Source organism: Erithacus rubecula (genome assembly GCF_903797595.1).
Source record: "Erithacus rubecula genome assembly, contig: SUPER_W_unloc_1, whole genome shotgun sequence".
Taxonomy (NCBI): Eukaryota; Metazoa; Chordata; class Aves; order Passeriformes; family Muscicapidae; genus Erithacus; species Erithacus rubecula.
The window spans coordinates 987,653-1,001,504 of NW_027635709.1; the positions used below are offsets into that span (position 1 = coordinate 987,653).

Below are 13,852 nucleotides of genomic sequence, written 5' to 3' on the forward strand. Positions count from 1 at the left end.
AAGTTTGTTAAAAGCACCAGGTATGAAGATTTCCCTAGGCACTTCAGGTATCCACAGATCTCCTGAGTGGTGTTTGTTCTCCTTTGCAAGGGCCCTGTGGAGGATTACAAACACTTCTCGTTCTTTTCTTTTTTTAAACTAGAAGGGGGACTTGTGGACACTGCTGAAGGCCTAGGCACATTTCAGCCAGTCCTTTTTCTCAGGTTCTGAGTCTTTTTCTCAGGCTGTGAAACTTTCTCAGGTCCAGCCAGGATTTTTCCCAGACTAGAGACTTTTTCTTTATTGTAAACATAAGAGAAAGAATCATAACAGAAATAAACACCTGCTAGATTCATGGGAAAGCCAGGGAGAAGAGGTGTCTCTTTCTCTGTCAAATGAACTGTCTGTATTCTGTTTTTCACAATCTATCTTATTTAAAGCCATGGCTTCCTTCAATAAATTGCTCTTTCTTATACCAAGCAAGAGAGTGCCTTGTTGCTGTGTTCACTCACCGCACTGTAACCCTTCATACGGCAACAGGTAAGGGCTGCCTTGGTGTTCCAAATCTCAGTTTTAATCTAGGTAGGAAATGTTTGGCTCCTCCTCCTGGGTGGAGTATCTCACAATGGGATGATGTGATTTTATCAGTCATGCAGCAGGACTCAATGGCCCATTAACAGAAGATATCTTCCTGGAGGAAGGATGGGTTGTGGGAACTCTAGATGAGCTTCTTGTGTTAGGTGCCCCTCTTTTCAGTTCATGTACCTAGGCTGATAAGGACGAGGTAGGTTTTCCATCCCACTTCCTCATGTCTTCTCCATGCTCTTGAAGAACAAACCAGAGGTTACCTCGTGGAGTGTATCCTCTCTCTCTGGCTGGGGAACACCAGCTCCTAATGGCAGAGACTCTTGGTTCTGATGAGATGTGGTAGTTTTCTTCCTTAAGTTCCTTTTTCTGCTTCTGATGGCCCTCTTCAATCAAGTTCCAGACTTGCTCAACCAGCCTTGTTTCCACAGAAGAGACATGGGTATGAAATGGGGCAGTGACAGTGTCCTCGTAAATTCTTAGTTTATTGACCAAGACGCCTACCATGTCCTCACCTTTCCTCCATTGCAGCGCTGCCATATAATGGGAGCACATCTCTGGTCCAAGCCGTGTGAAACTCAACCACATTTAAGATGTGCACCGGACACAATCTGGGCTCTTAGGAAATCTCTCGTCTTCTGAAAAAATTATTTGCAGCACAGTCAATTCCCTCAGGCATTGGATACCTTGTTCCATTGTGCTCCATTTTCCTTGCTGCACCTGGTGGTCTTCTTTATAAAGGTATCAGTCCTTTACACTTGTCAGCAGTCGCCGCCAGGGGCTGAGAGTTTCTTGGGTTCTCCCAATCCCCTGGTCAATGACCACACCCCGGGACAGCGATCCCAGTTGCATGGCCTCACTTCCATCCAGAATGGTGTCATTGGCTGCAGCGTCACAGATGCGTAGCAACCAGGTCAGGATGGAGTCATTTGTCTGGCGAGTGAATTCCCTCCACAGGTCACACAGCTCGCCCTGGGACAGAGAGTGAGTGATGATTTCTGGCTCTGACTCTTCCACTGGGTGTGAAGGTCCTGCCCCACCCTTGTCAGTCACTATCTTGACTGATTTGCTCTTTGATTTCTTCTTCTGAATGGGGGCAACTGCTACCGGTCTAGGCTGTTGTAGTTCGGTGACAATTTGTGTGGAGCTGCTGATGGCACTTTTAGTTTCTTTCTTGGTGACAGTCTGCGTAGACATGGACACTTGCTTTACGTTTGGTTCTTTTCTGCTTTCTTACATTCTGAGTGGACATGGACGCTGTAGCTTTGTTTCTTTTTCCCTCTTCCTCAAGAAGACGCAGAACCACACCATGTAGTGTTTTGTTTCTAAGCATGTTGCAGGCTGTGCAGAGAAGACAAAGCAGAACTAACAACAACACTGTGCTGTCCTTGGCATCCAGGGGGAACTCAACATTTCCAAAAACTGTTGTGTCAGGCCTGAAAGGCTGGAAAAAATCATTCTTTACCCCTCCCCCAGGGGCTGGGTGTGATTGTTGAGGCACCAGACATAGCTGCCTAGACTAGGACAAGCAAACAAAGTTGAGTATATATTCTGAATGATGTTAATTGCCTCAGAGGTTATCATGCAATAGACATAATACACCAATAAATCAATTTTTATACCATACCCTGGTCTACACAGGAGCATTACAACCTGCAGATAGTTCCTGATGCGCAGAAAAATACAGAGTGCTAGATATAAGACCCACGTAAGCATGTTGAGCATCATAGCAAATAGGTGGCTTCTACAATACAAAACTGTAATTCTGACTTTTCTCAGTACCATGCTGCCCCACGTTGGGGGCCAAAAATATGTAATGGTTTGAAAGCAAAACCAGTGAGACACTACAAGTCAGAAATACAATTTAATAGAAAAAAAATAAAGAGAAAAATAAAATACATGCAATAGTACAAAAGAAAAAAAAAAAACACAGACAGAGTCAGAATACAACCTGTCAACCCACTAGTTAGGGTGGTGGTAGCAGTTCAGATGAAATGGTCTTGTTGAAGTAGTGATCCTGTAGGAAGGTCTGGTAGCTCTTGTCCTCTGGAAACCAGTGGATAAGGGCTGCCTTGGTGTTCCAAATCTCAGTTTTAATCGAGGTAGGAAATGTTTGGCTCCTCTTCCTGGGTGGAGCATCTCACAATGGGATGATACAATTTTATCAGTCATGCAGTGGGACTCAATGGCCTATTAACAGAAGATATCTTCCTGGAGGAAGGATGGGTCTTGGGAAAGATAAAGAACATTGCCTCACCTGTTTTTTAACACATGGCTTATTAGCAGAGGATATCTCCCACAGAGATAAGAATCACTGCCCCACCTGGTTTCAGCAGATGGTGATAGAATATATACATTTGGGCACACCTTTACATTGTAACCTAGGATAACTCAGTATGATCCAAATTTTTAACCAGAATGTATAAAGAATTTTCAATATATATGTAGCTGGCAATAGCTATGGTTTGTAATTCGCTGATCTTTGAATATGATTGGCAGTCTTCAGGAACAGCCATGAACTAACAAGGCAAGGAGAAGGCATGTCAGATTGGGCACAAATACAAACCCCATTTGCAGCCCTGACAGCAGCCAGGCATCCTGATGTTGCTGCTGGAGAAGGCTCAGCTCACATTGCCCATGTTATTCTTGTTTTGGGGTCGAGACATGACCATCTCAACATCTCTAAACCAGGCACTTTTCCAGATCACTACATTCACTTACAGTTAAGTCATTAAGGAAATTTCATAATTTGACCATTGACCCGAGATTTTCATTGCTGGGGCCAAAGCCCCTTCACAGCAGGTGGCTCCAGTGAGCTGATGGGTGCCTCACTTGTCTCCCTACACACACCACACACAGTCAAAACCAGGTTTTCCTACCAGCTCTACCCCAGGTTTCCCATAGCAGTCTCAGAGCTCTGCTTCCTTCAAGTAATTTAATCATGGTGCAGTGACACAATAACAGCTGGCGGTGGTGCCTCTGAAGAGGGACCCTGAACAAAGGATTCCCTGGACTTTTACTACAGTCTGTGCACTCATTCCAATGCTGGTTTTGAATCTGGGGTCTTCTCATTGTTCATTGGTTTCTGCAGGGTCTCTAGGTGATTTGACTGGGCAGAGCCACAGGTCTGCTTGCTCCTAGTTAGGCAAAGGGTCGGTGCCTGATCACAACTCATTGCCTGGGGCTCCAACCATTTCCTCCACCCAGGGCACACCTTGCAGCTTACACTGCACCTACACACTGACTTATCGACCCTAGGTGTATTCCTCTCCAAAGTGAACACCAATTGATCTAGTCTGCTTCCTCTCCCTCTAGCATACTCATCATTCTTGAGCAACCGATAGGATTTCTACACTGCTGCTTTTCTTCTGAAGAACTGGGACGGAACTACCTAGATAGGAAAGATGGTTGCTAATGTCTTTACAAACTACTCGGGAAAGAATTAATAACAATGATTAAGCACCTGCAGAGTCCATGAGCTACATGATGTTTTGGTAAAAACATGTTTACAAGAGGTGTTACCTTCTTTGCACCAATGAAATCAAGTCTATCCTCAGTTCCACGCTCTAGTCTATAAAAGTGTATTTGTTTCTTTAATAAAGGCTTTTGCTTCTTTTCTGCCTCTGAAGGAAGCCATGTTGCTACATTTTTTCACTACATCCTAGCTCAATAGCAACAGGAGTAGGTGTCTTTTCACAGGCAAGTAGCAAGAGGACAAGAGGACATGGCCTCAAGCTGTGCCAGGGGAGGTTCAGATTTGACATCAGAAAGAATTTCTTCATGGAAAGGGTTGTCAAGCATTTAAATAGGCTGCCCAGGGTGGCTGTCGAGTCCCCATCCCTGGAGGTGTTTAAGAAACAAGTGGACTTGGCACTTAGTGCTGTGGTCTAGTTGACAAGGTGGAGATCATTGAAAGATTGGACTCGATCTCAGTGGTCTTTGCCAACCTTAATGATTCTGTGATTCTATGATTCTAAATTTTTGTTAATATAACGGCAGAACGTAGCGTCTTATAAATAAACTGCTTCCCTGGTCCTTATTTCTGAAGTATCACAAGAGTTGTTTTAATCTTCAAATGAAACGATGCTACGTTATTTACTCAGCCATGCTGAATTTTTTAAACTTAACTGTATAAAAATCTTAAGAATTTAAGTATACAAGTAAAATGCAGATTAATTTTTATTAAATATAATCTCATGGCAGAATCAAGAAGATATGGGAAAACAATTACAACTAAAAGCATGTGTACTATGCAAAGATTGAATGGTCCAAGCTAGAAACCAATAAAGTTGTATGTTGATTCACAACAGAATAGTAACTGGCTTTATAAACTTAGTGTATTCAGAATGATTCTAAATAGTAGTTATATAGAAACAAAGCTAATAAAATTGCTTATTAAAAAATATTATGCCTTAGATCCCCAAAATGATTGAAAGCTTAGAAATAAGTAATTTAATCATGTGCTTAATTTCATAACTTTTGGGTAACATATAACAATTGTTCAGTAGTGCATAGCATTAAAGAAAAACATGAACTTCTGTGAAGTGGACAGTGCTAATAACAGAAAATGTAAAGAGGACTGGTGTGATGGTTTTGACTGAGTTAGTGTTAATTTTTCCACAGTAGCTTCTATGGGTGTATTGGGTTTGCATGACCAGGTTTTTGTAGTGGGAAAGCTACAGGGGTGTCTCCTGTGAGAAGCTGCCAGAAGCTTCCCCCACATCCATTAGAGCCAGTTCCAGTTGGCTCCAATATAAAACCCCTGCTGCCCAAGGCCAAGCCCATCAGTGAAAGTGGTAGCACCTCTGTGATAACATATTTAAGAAAGGGAAAGAAATTACAGCACAGAAGCTATTTGGGCTAGCATAGAGAAGAATGAGAATATGTGAGAGGAAAAACTATGCAGACACCAGGGTGAGTGGAGGAGGGGGAGGAAGTGTTCCAGGTGCCAGAACTGAGATTCCCCTGCAGCCCACAGTGAAGACCATGGTGAGACATCTGTGTCCCTGCAGCCTATGAAGGCCCACAGGGGTGCAGAGATCCAGCTGCAGCCCGTGGAGAAGGCCCATGCTGGAGGAGGTGGATGTGCCTAAAGGAGACTGTGATGCCGTGGGAAGCCCCTGTTGGAGCAGGGTCCTGGCAGGACCTGTGACCCTGTGGAGAGTGGACCCCATGCTGGAGCAGATTTGGTGGCAGGAGATGTGACCCTGTGAGGGACCTACACTTGAATAGCCTGTTCCTGAAGGACTGCATCATGTGGAAGAGTCCTACAAATGGAGAACTGTTTCCAGTGGGAGGGTGTGCTGGTATGAAAGTAAACTGGTGGGAGAAATGAACCCCACTCAATTACCTTAAGAGAGATGTGGATACTGGTGAAGACTCAGGGAAAGATGCATCTTGGATTTTCCCAAGCTACTCAAAGGAAAACAGAAGTGAAGGAATTAATATCAAAGCTTAACACATGGTGTTGATCACAGAACAGTGTGTGAGAAACGTGATGTTTGGTAAAGGCATGTTTTCAAGAGGTGTTGCCTTCCTCGGACCAACGAGCTTTTTCTATCCTTTGTTCTATGATCCAGTCTATAAAAGTGTGTCTAATTTTGTAATAAAGTACTTCTGCCTTCAGAGGAGGTCGGTGTTGTTATATCCTTTCGCCGTTCCTAGCCCTATACCAACAGAGAGATTTCAGGATGAAGTTACAATTTAATAGAGATTACAATAAATGCAATGATACACAGAAAACTGGCTTAAACCCACAAAGTCAGAGTACAACCTGGCACCCTGTTGGTCAGGGTGATGGTTGCAGTCCTACCAAGTGGTGGTTGCAGTCGAAAGCAGTGGAAGTTTTGGTCATCCTCTGGATCTGCCAAGTGGTGGTGGTGGTGATGTCCTAAATCCCCAAAACCAGAGATTATATATGCTTAGTTTCGGGTGGTAATGTTTGGTACCTCCCCCAGGGCGGGGACTTTCAAAATGGAATAATGTAATACTGTGAGTTATTGCATCTGCCTATTCTGCTAGTGCCATTGAGTCCATTATGGCCCATTAGCAGAGGTGACCACCTCAGGATGGGTGTGACTGTGATGGTGCTTCCCCAGAGGGAGTTATCACAGCTGAGTCATTGGTGTGCAGAGTTGCCTCTTTTTTCCTTATCTCATTTAACATCCATCTTGTAGTCTGAGGTGTCAAGTGTGAACTGGGCAGCTACTGAAAACAACCCATCATTAACAGTGCATCAGAAATGAGGCAGACAGGAGTCAAATATACTGTTTGTTACACCCATATACTGCTCAACGGGCATTCTACTGCAACCAGGACAGAGGGAGCCCACATTGGAGCAGGGGAAGAGTGTTAGGAGTCGTCCCCCTGAGGAGAAAGCAACGGCAGAAAGAACATGTGATGAACTGACCACAACACCACAATGTAAACACCATAAAAATTACAAAGTAATTACATTGAATTACATAATTACATAATCCTGAGTGCCAAAAAAAAAAAAAAAAAAAAAAAAAAGAGAAAGTTCAAAAAACAGAGAGGAAATGAAACAAAAGAAAAAGCATCAAACTTACCATGGACTTGATTGATTTCCGAATTCTGAGAAAGAATTTCATCTGCTAATTTCTGAGCAGTTGGCAAAACTTCTGTGTGGTGCACTGTGATTAAATACTGAACAAGTTTTTGTAGTTGGTCTCTGTTCATTTGAAACAGTGTCTCTGAAATGGGAAGATGCAGTTTGACCTGATCTGGCTTGCGGATCCGATATAAAGAGAGTGCCACAACATGGGCACAGTAAAATATGTCCTTGTTTCCACAGCTACAGGTCACTGAGGTAATCTTGCAACGATCAAAGCTGATAGCTACATTGCAAACAGTTTCTGGCTCCGATTGCATTGCAGGGTCTGTCACAGTGCCACTCAAGTGGAAACCTGTGAAGGGAAAAAAAGGAGGTCTTACATTCATAAAGTACCATATATTTTTTATAACTTTTAATTAATCTAGCAAAAGTCATCATGTATTTCTGATAAAGAATATATCTCATAGAACTGGCTTTAATTACAAGTATGATGAATCCTGCCTTTCTGTCATACCCTTTTTATACCAAATAAAGTCAAAAGAAGCTGGTTTACAAGCCCTCTGCCATTCCATCACAACATTCATAAAAGTTTGATATTAAGGAAAAGTTACTTGATGTTATAGATAGGTAATGTGATTATTTGCTCTCGCAATTAAGGGATTACTATTATGTGTGTTAAGAGAATTTTTATAGATGTGTGGTTATGTTATTGTGGGTTGTTTTTTGTTTGAACATCTTCTGTTTTCCCCACAGCCCCCTTTCCCCCCTCGGTATTGTTGCCACTGGACAGCCTTGGTTGTCCAAGACATGTGGAGGGAGGGTGTGCATGGGGCAGTTGGGAATAGGGAAGGCTTGTTGCTAAGGAGGCGCGGCCTGAGAACATGTCACCTCCAATCAGGTTGCAAGAAAGTAGTCTCCACCAATGGACGGCAAATGAGAGTTGACTGACAGACTTTGGGAGGGGCCAAGGTTGGCTGATGCAACCATAGGAGTATAAAAGGCGGAGCAGCCCTTTTGTAGACGAGCACATGGCAGACTGTCGCATACTCCCAGTGCACTGCTCTTTTTCCTTATTCAGTCCTTTGTTGTATTTGTTAAGGTTTAATAAAACTTTGAAAATTTTAAAGTGAGCAGTCATTTCTCACACTTGGTAAGTGATAGCTGCAGAAGCAGAGTTGCATCCAATTAAGACCAATGTGAAACTCCCAGTAGTTCAGCAAGCCAGCAGCAATTTTCCAAACCTCACACCAGTCTGCACCTACCAGCAAATTTACCCATTCTGTCAATAAGCAAGAGGAAAATAGTGCACTCTAGTGGCACAAACCCTGGTCCTAATCTCAACTCTGCCACCAATTTACTGACACAAATCACTTAACCTCATTGCTTTCACCTCTCCAGCCACTGAGCTGATGCTAAAGCTCATCATCAACCCAAGCAATCTGGTAGGGCAGCTATGTTGGTGTAGCTCTTGGGAAATGGAAATTGCTGCAGTTACACAGGATATCAGATTCATAATAGTCAATGAGACATGCACATACTATTTCAGAAGTGTGCATCTCCACTTGGCATAATAAAGCACAAGGCAAAAAACCTGGTTTTTCTTATATTTTAAGAACATATGGCATACCATAAGAAAGATCTTCACTCCAGCCACTACTCCACAGAGTTCCCTGTTGAACCAAGGTCTTAAATGCTGTTGTCTGAAGATCAGACCTGAACCCATCTTTGTTTTCCAACCGTTAAGGCCCAGCTTTGGCTCTCAATACTTTATCACTGCAGAATTTTGGGGGGTTTTTTTTGGAGTATATGTGTGGTAAAAAGTCTTAGCTGAAAACCATAAAACAACATTGCTAGAAGAGTTAAAAAGATTGTTGCTTACCTTATCGTTCTATCCACTCATTCGTTTGTTGGTTCTTTGATCAAGTTGTTATGTTCTTTTCCCCAGTTAAATGTAGTCCCTATGTAATTCAAACCCTGGTTTATTGTATTTCCCCTATCCCAGTTACTTCCTCCTTCCGCCCTTCCCCTTACCTCATTTCCGGCCTTACCCTTTCCGCCCTTTCCCTTACCTCATTTCCGGCCTGCTGCTGCCTGCCTATCAAGTTAGCCACACCCTATATGTAAATCTCCAGAAGTTTCCCAGTACCACCATTACTGGAAGTTGTTGTTGAAGAAAAGATTCACAAAAATAGTCAACCAACACCGAACCCAAGTTCACAGATCATCTCAACTAACAAGCCAAGTCACCTGCAATATGTCCTTTGTAACTGTTTAATCACCGCAACCTAAAGGGCAGTTAAGAAGAATGACACCCCCAGACCAATGAGCCACTATTGAGATCTCGGACGTGTCCGTGAGGCTGAGACTCCCATCCCTACGTTCGTCGGGATCGGCAGGACCTCCTCCCGGCGTTGCCTGGCAGCAGCAGCAGCAGGCGTAGGGCCTACTCCCCGTGACCCCCCCATTAATAAAGAGCTGTTTAATAAAGGCCTTGGCCCTGCTACATTCATTACAACTTGGGGGCTCGTCCGGGATAGGCCACGCCCAGAAGAGGACGTCGGAGGGGGAGGCGCCACCCCGAAGAGGCCCTCTGGGACAGCTGGCCACCCCGGACCCGGAGCTGCGCGGAACCAGGACAACGCCTGGAGCACCGGTAAGTAGACCGGTGGCGGGCACGGGAGGCGAGCGAGTGTGGTGTGGATGAGACGGGGGCTGGCAGCTCAGACCCCCGAAGCGAGTGTGGACCCCTGAGTACCGCGGTTCCGGACTCCCGCGAGGGGGCCGGCCGGGAAAAGGGGGAAGCGAGTGAGGCCTACCAAGGCCTACAGCGTGAAAGAGGCGCCTCCTTGGGGCCTAGGCCCAAGCTTGGGGAAGAAGGAGAACCTTCGCTAGGACCCAGCTTTCTGTCGGTTGGGGAAGGAGGGGAACCTTCGCTAGGACCCAGCTTTCTCTTGCTTGGGGAAGAAGGAGAACCTTCGCTAGGACCCAGCTTTCTCTTGCTTGGGGAAGAAGGAGAACCTTCGCTAGGACCCAGGTTTCTGTCGGTTGGGAAAGAGGAGAGAACCTCACTAGGACCCACCACTGTGTTTATTTTCAAAGAAGGGGGGGTGCAGGAAGGGGCAGCCGGCGCCCCGCTGGGACCGAGCCCCCCAGGGACGAGGGTTTAGGAAGGGGTATCCGGGCCCCGCTGGGACCTTACCTGACTCCCACCGGTGGAACTGAGAAGAGTAGAGGGAGGGGGCGACCGGGGCCCCGTTAGAGACCGGCTCTATCTCAGTTTAACTGTGGGCCAGGAAGGAGCATAGGGAGGGGGATATAGGTAAACCCCAGTAGTGACCAGCTCTTTCCTTTGCCCTGTTTTAGTTGCCCGTCATTAAATTTGCTTTGAAGTAGGGGCACCGTATATTTTTTTTTAAAGAAAGAAATTATACGTTAAGTTAGAAAGGGCCAAATTTTTTGTTGAGTGTGTCTTTAGTTGCCTGTCAGTTGTTTCCTTTCGAGTAGAGGCACAGTAAGTTTCTGTTAGGCCCGTTTGAAAAATCACTATGGGGTCTTGTATGAGTCAAAAGAGTAGAGCGAAAGAGAACAAAAATGTAAAGAACATCCCTCCTGATAGCCCTTTGGCGATAATGTTAAATAAGTGGGATACTTGTGAAGCTACTAAAAAGTTAGATAAAATAAAAATGATCCATTATTGTGTTGAAGTATGGCCAAAGTTAGATTTACCAGGAGCATGGCCATGGTTCGGTACCCAAGATCCATGGATGTGTACAATGCTGAATCAATATTTAAAGACTTGGGGAGGATCAAATGTGGAACAACTTGAATACGCAGCTTGTTGGAGAGGGAGTAGAGCAAAAGAAGAACCAATAAAGATATGTAAAGTAGTAGAGAAAAAGGGACAAAGGAACGAGGAAGAGAAAAATAAAAGTAAATGGGACCCCCTTGATTATCTTCCCCCTCTTCCCCCGCCTGTCAATAACCCCGATTACCCACTTCCTCCTCCTCCGACCGTCACTCCCCTTCAACCTCCTCTTCCTCCTCTTCCGTCCATTACTTCCTTCGAACCCCCTGCTGTTTCTCTACCCACCAATGCTTCCAATAACCTTCCTTCTGCTCCATCTGTCAATTCTCCTCCTACCTCCTCTCCACCCACCAACACCCCCACTTACTTTCCTTCTTCTGTTCCACTTGTCAATTCTCCTCCTCCTCCTCCTCAAGCATCTAGCATAACTCCCCTGTCACCACCTTCCCTTAGTACCCCTATTCCAAATCAGCTTTTTTTACCTATGTGCCCACTTCCCAACCTGCCTTCACCCCTAGTATCTCCACAAACCCCAATTCCTCCTGCCTTGGTTCAGGCCCCTCCACCAATAGGTGTCCCTTCACCTCCTTCCAATTGGGAACTGAGTCTATCTCCATCCAACAGTAGCTCTTCCTCCAGTAATCAACAGAACCCTGTACCGGCACAAGCAGAGGGACCATATTATAATACGAGGTCAAGGGCAGCAAAAGCAGAAAGGATGTTTCCACTCAGGGAAGTCCCTATGGGAGGAATAGAGGGCAGACTTGGGTTTGTAGACGCACCGTTGACGGCCTCAGAAGTGAGAGGATTTAAAAAAGAAATTGGGAATTTAGTGGAAGATCCCGTAGGCATTGCCGAACAGGTAGATCAGTTCTTAGGACCTAGCATTTATACTTGGAGAGAAATGAATTCAGTTATAAATATACTATTCAACCCAGAGGAAGTTAGGATGATTAGAGAAGCCGGCCTACGCATATGGGAGAGGGAAAACCGGCAAGGACCACCGGGTGACTATAAACTACCTCTCACAGACCCGGGATGGAACCCAAACCAAGAAGAGGGGAGGCGGAATATGATTGACTATCAAGCTTTAATAGTGAGAGGAATAAGAGAGTCTGTTCCTCGCCAAAGTAACACCAAATTGGCCTTTGGAGCAGTACAAGAAAAAGATGAAACCCCATCCGCGTGGTTAAATCGGTTAAGGAAGAACTTTCAGCTGTACTCTAGTATAGATCCTGATAGTCCGGATGGCCAAGCAGTATTAAGAGTACATTTTGTCACCAAATCTTGGCCTGACATCCGAAGGAAATTAGAAAAGATGGAAGACTGGCAGGAAAAAGGGATAAATGAACTACTTAAAGAGGCTCTAAGGGTGTATCTGAGAAGGGAAGAGGAGAAAGCGAAATCGAACGCCCGAGTGATGGTAGCGATAGCTAGAGAATGTATAAATGCAACTGGAAATAAGCTAGAGAAGCCATGTGGATCTAGAGAAGGAGAACCTAAGATTGCGCCAGGCGCAGGAGGTTCTAATGCCAACCCTTGGCAGAAGGTCGGAAAATTTCAGGGCAGATGTTATTACTGTGGTGAAGTGGGTCATCTCAAAAGGTACTGTAAAAAGATTGCCATCGATGAAGCAATTGAAAAAGAACAGGAAAATTTAGAAAAGATTCTGAGAGGGGAAGATTAGGGGTGTCAGGGGCTCTTCCCTTTAGGGGACCCAATGAAACATCTAGATGAGCCCTTGATAAACCTCAATGTTGGTCCCCAGAATTTAAGTTTTGAGTTCTTAGTTGACACGGGAGCTGATCGGTCCAGTTTGAAAGATCTTCCAGTAGGAGTCCATATTAGTAATCGAACGTGCGAAGTAATAGGAGCTGAAGGGACACCCTTCAAAGCACCAATAATTGAAGGAGTAGAGTTAAAAGGAAACTTTAAACAGTGTGTGGCAGAGATGATTTATTTACCACATTTAGAAAAGAATTTGTTAGGGAGAGATTTACAAGTTAAGTTAGGAATAGCAGTTATTCCAGAAAATGGGAGGATGGTTGTGCGTATTATGAAATTGACCGAAAAAGATATAAGTGAAATCAATCCCCAAGTATGGGCAGAAGAAGGGAAAACTGGCTTTTTAGACATCACGCCAATAAAAGTGCAAATGCAAGAAGGAACTACCCCAGTCAAGGTAAAACAGTACCCAATATCAGAAAAGGGTAGAGAAGGACTAGCCCCAATTATAGACCACCTTCTGGCGGAAGGTGTGTTAGAACCATGCATGTCCCCCCATAACACCCCAATTTTAGCAGTCAAAAAGGCAGAGGGAAAATATAGATTAGTCCAGGATTTGAGAGAAATTAATAAAAAAATCATCGCTAGACATCCTGTGGTGTCTAACCTTTACACTCTGTTGAGTAAAATTCCCAGGGAACATGCATGGTTCACCACCATAGATTTAAAAGATGCCTTTTGGGCGTGTCCGCTAGCAGAAGAATGCCGTGACTGGTTTGCATTCGAGTGGGAGTACCCAGGAGGGAAGAGAAAACAACAATTAAGGTGGACCCGTCTACCTCAAGGATTTACTGAGTCCCCCAATCTTTTCGGACAGGCTCTAGAAGAACTATTAGACCAGTTCACCCCTGAAAATGAGACACGAATCCTCCAATATGTAGATGATTTGTTAATATCTGGAAAAGAACAACAGCTAGTTAGAACAACTAGTATAAAACTCCTTAACTTTCTGGGAGAAAAGGGTCTAAAAGTATCCCGGAACAAATTGCAGTTCGTTGAACCAGAAGTGACATACCTTGGTCATATAATTGGAAATGGATACAAAAAGTTAAGCCCCGAAAGAATTTCGGGCATACTAGCCATTTCGACCCCAAAAACTAAACATGACATTCGAAAACTTTTAG

The 13,852-nt window shown here is 44.4% G+C and overlaps 1 protein-coding gene and 1 long non-coding RNA gene across 2 annotated transcripts in view; one reads left to right on the forward strand and one right to left on the reverse strand.

The window, feature by feature from the left end:
* LOC306814083 overlaps positions 1-13,852 on the forward strand; it is a 432,110-nt gene that overhangs the window by 349,996 nt on the left and 68,262 nt on the right. The gene's annotated exons all lie outside the window — the stretch shown is intronic.
* Positions 1-13,852, reverse strand: part of LOC306814074 (zinc finger SWIM domain-containing protein 6-like) — a 254,808-nt gene that overhangs the window by 103,628 nt on the left and 137,328 nt on the right. Inside the window, exon 2 of the mRNA XM_079329787.1 lies at positions 7,134-7,490. Coding sequence (XP_079185913.1) covers positions 7,134-7,490 — 357 coding nt within the window. The remainder of the gene's footprint in view (positions 1-7,133; positions 7,491-13,852) is intronic.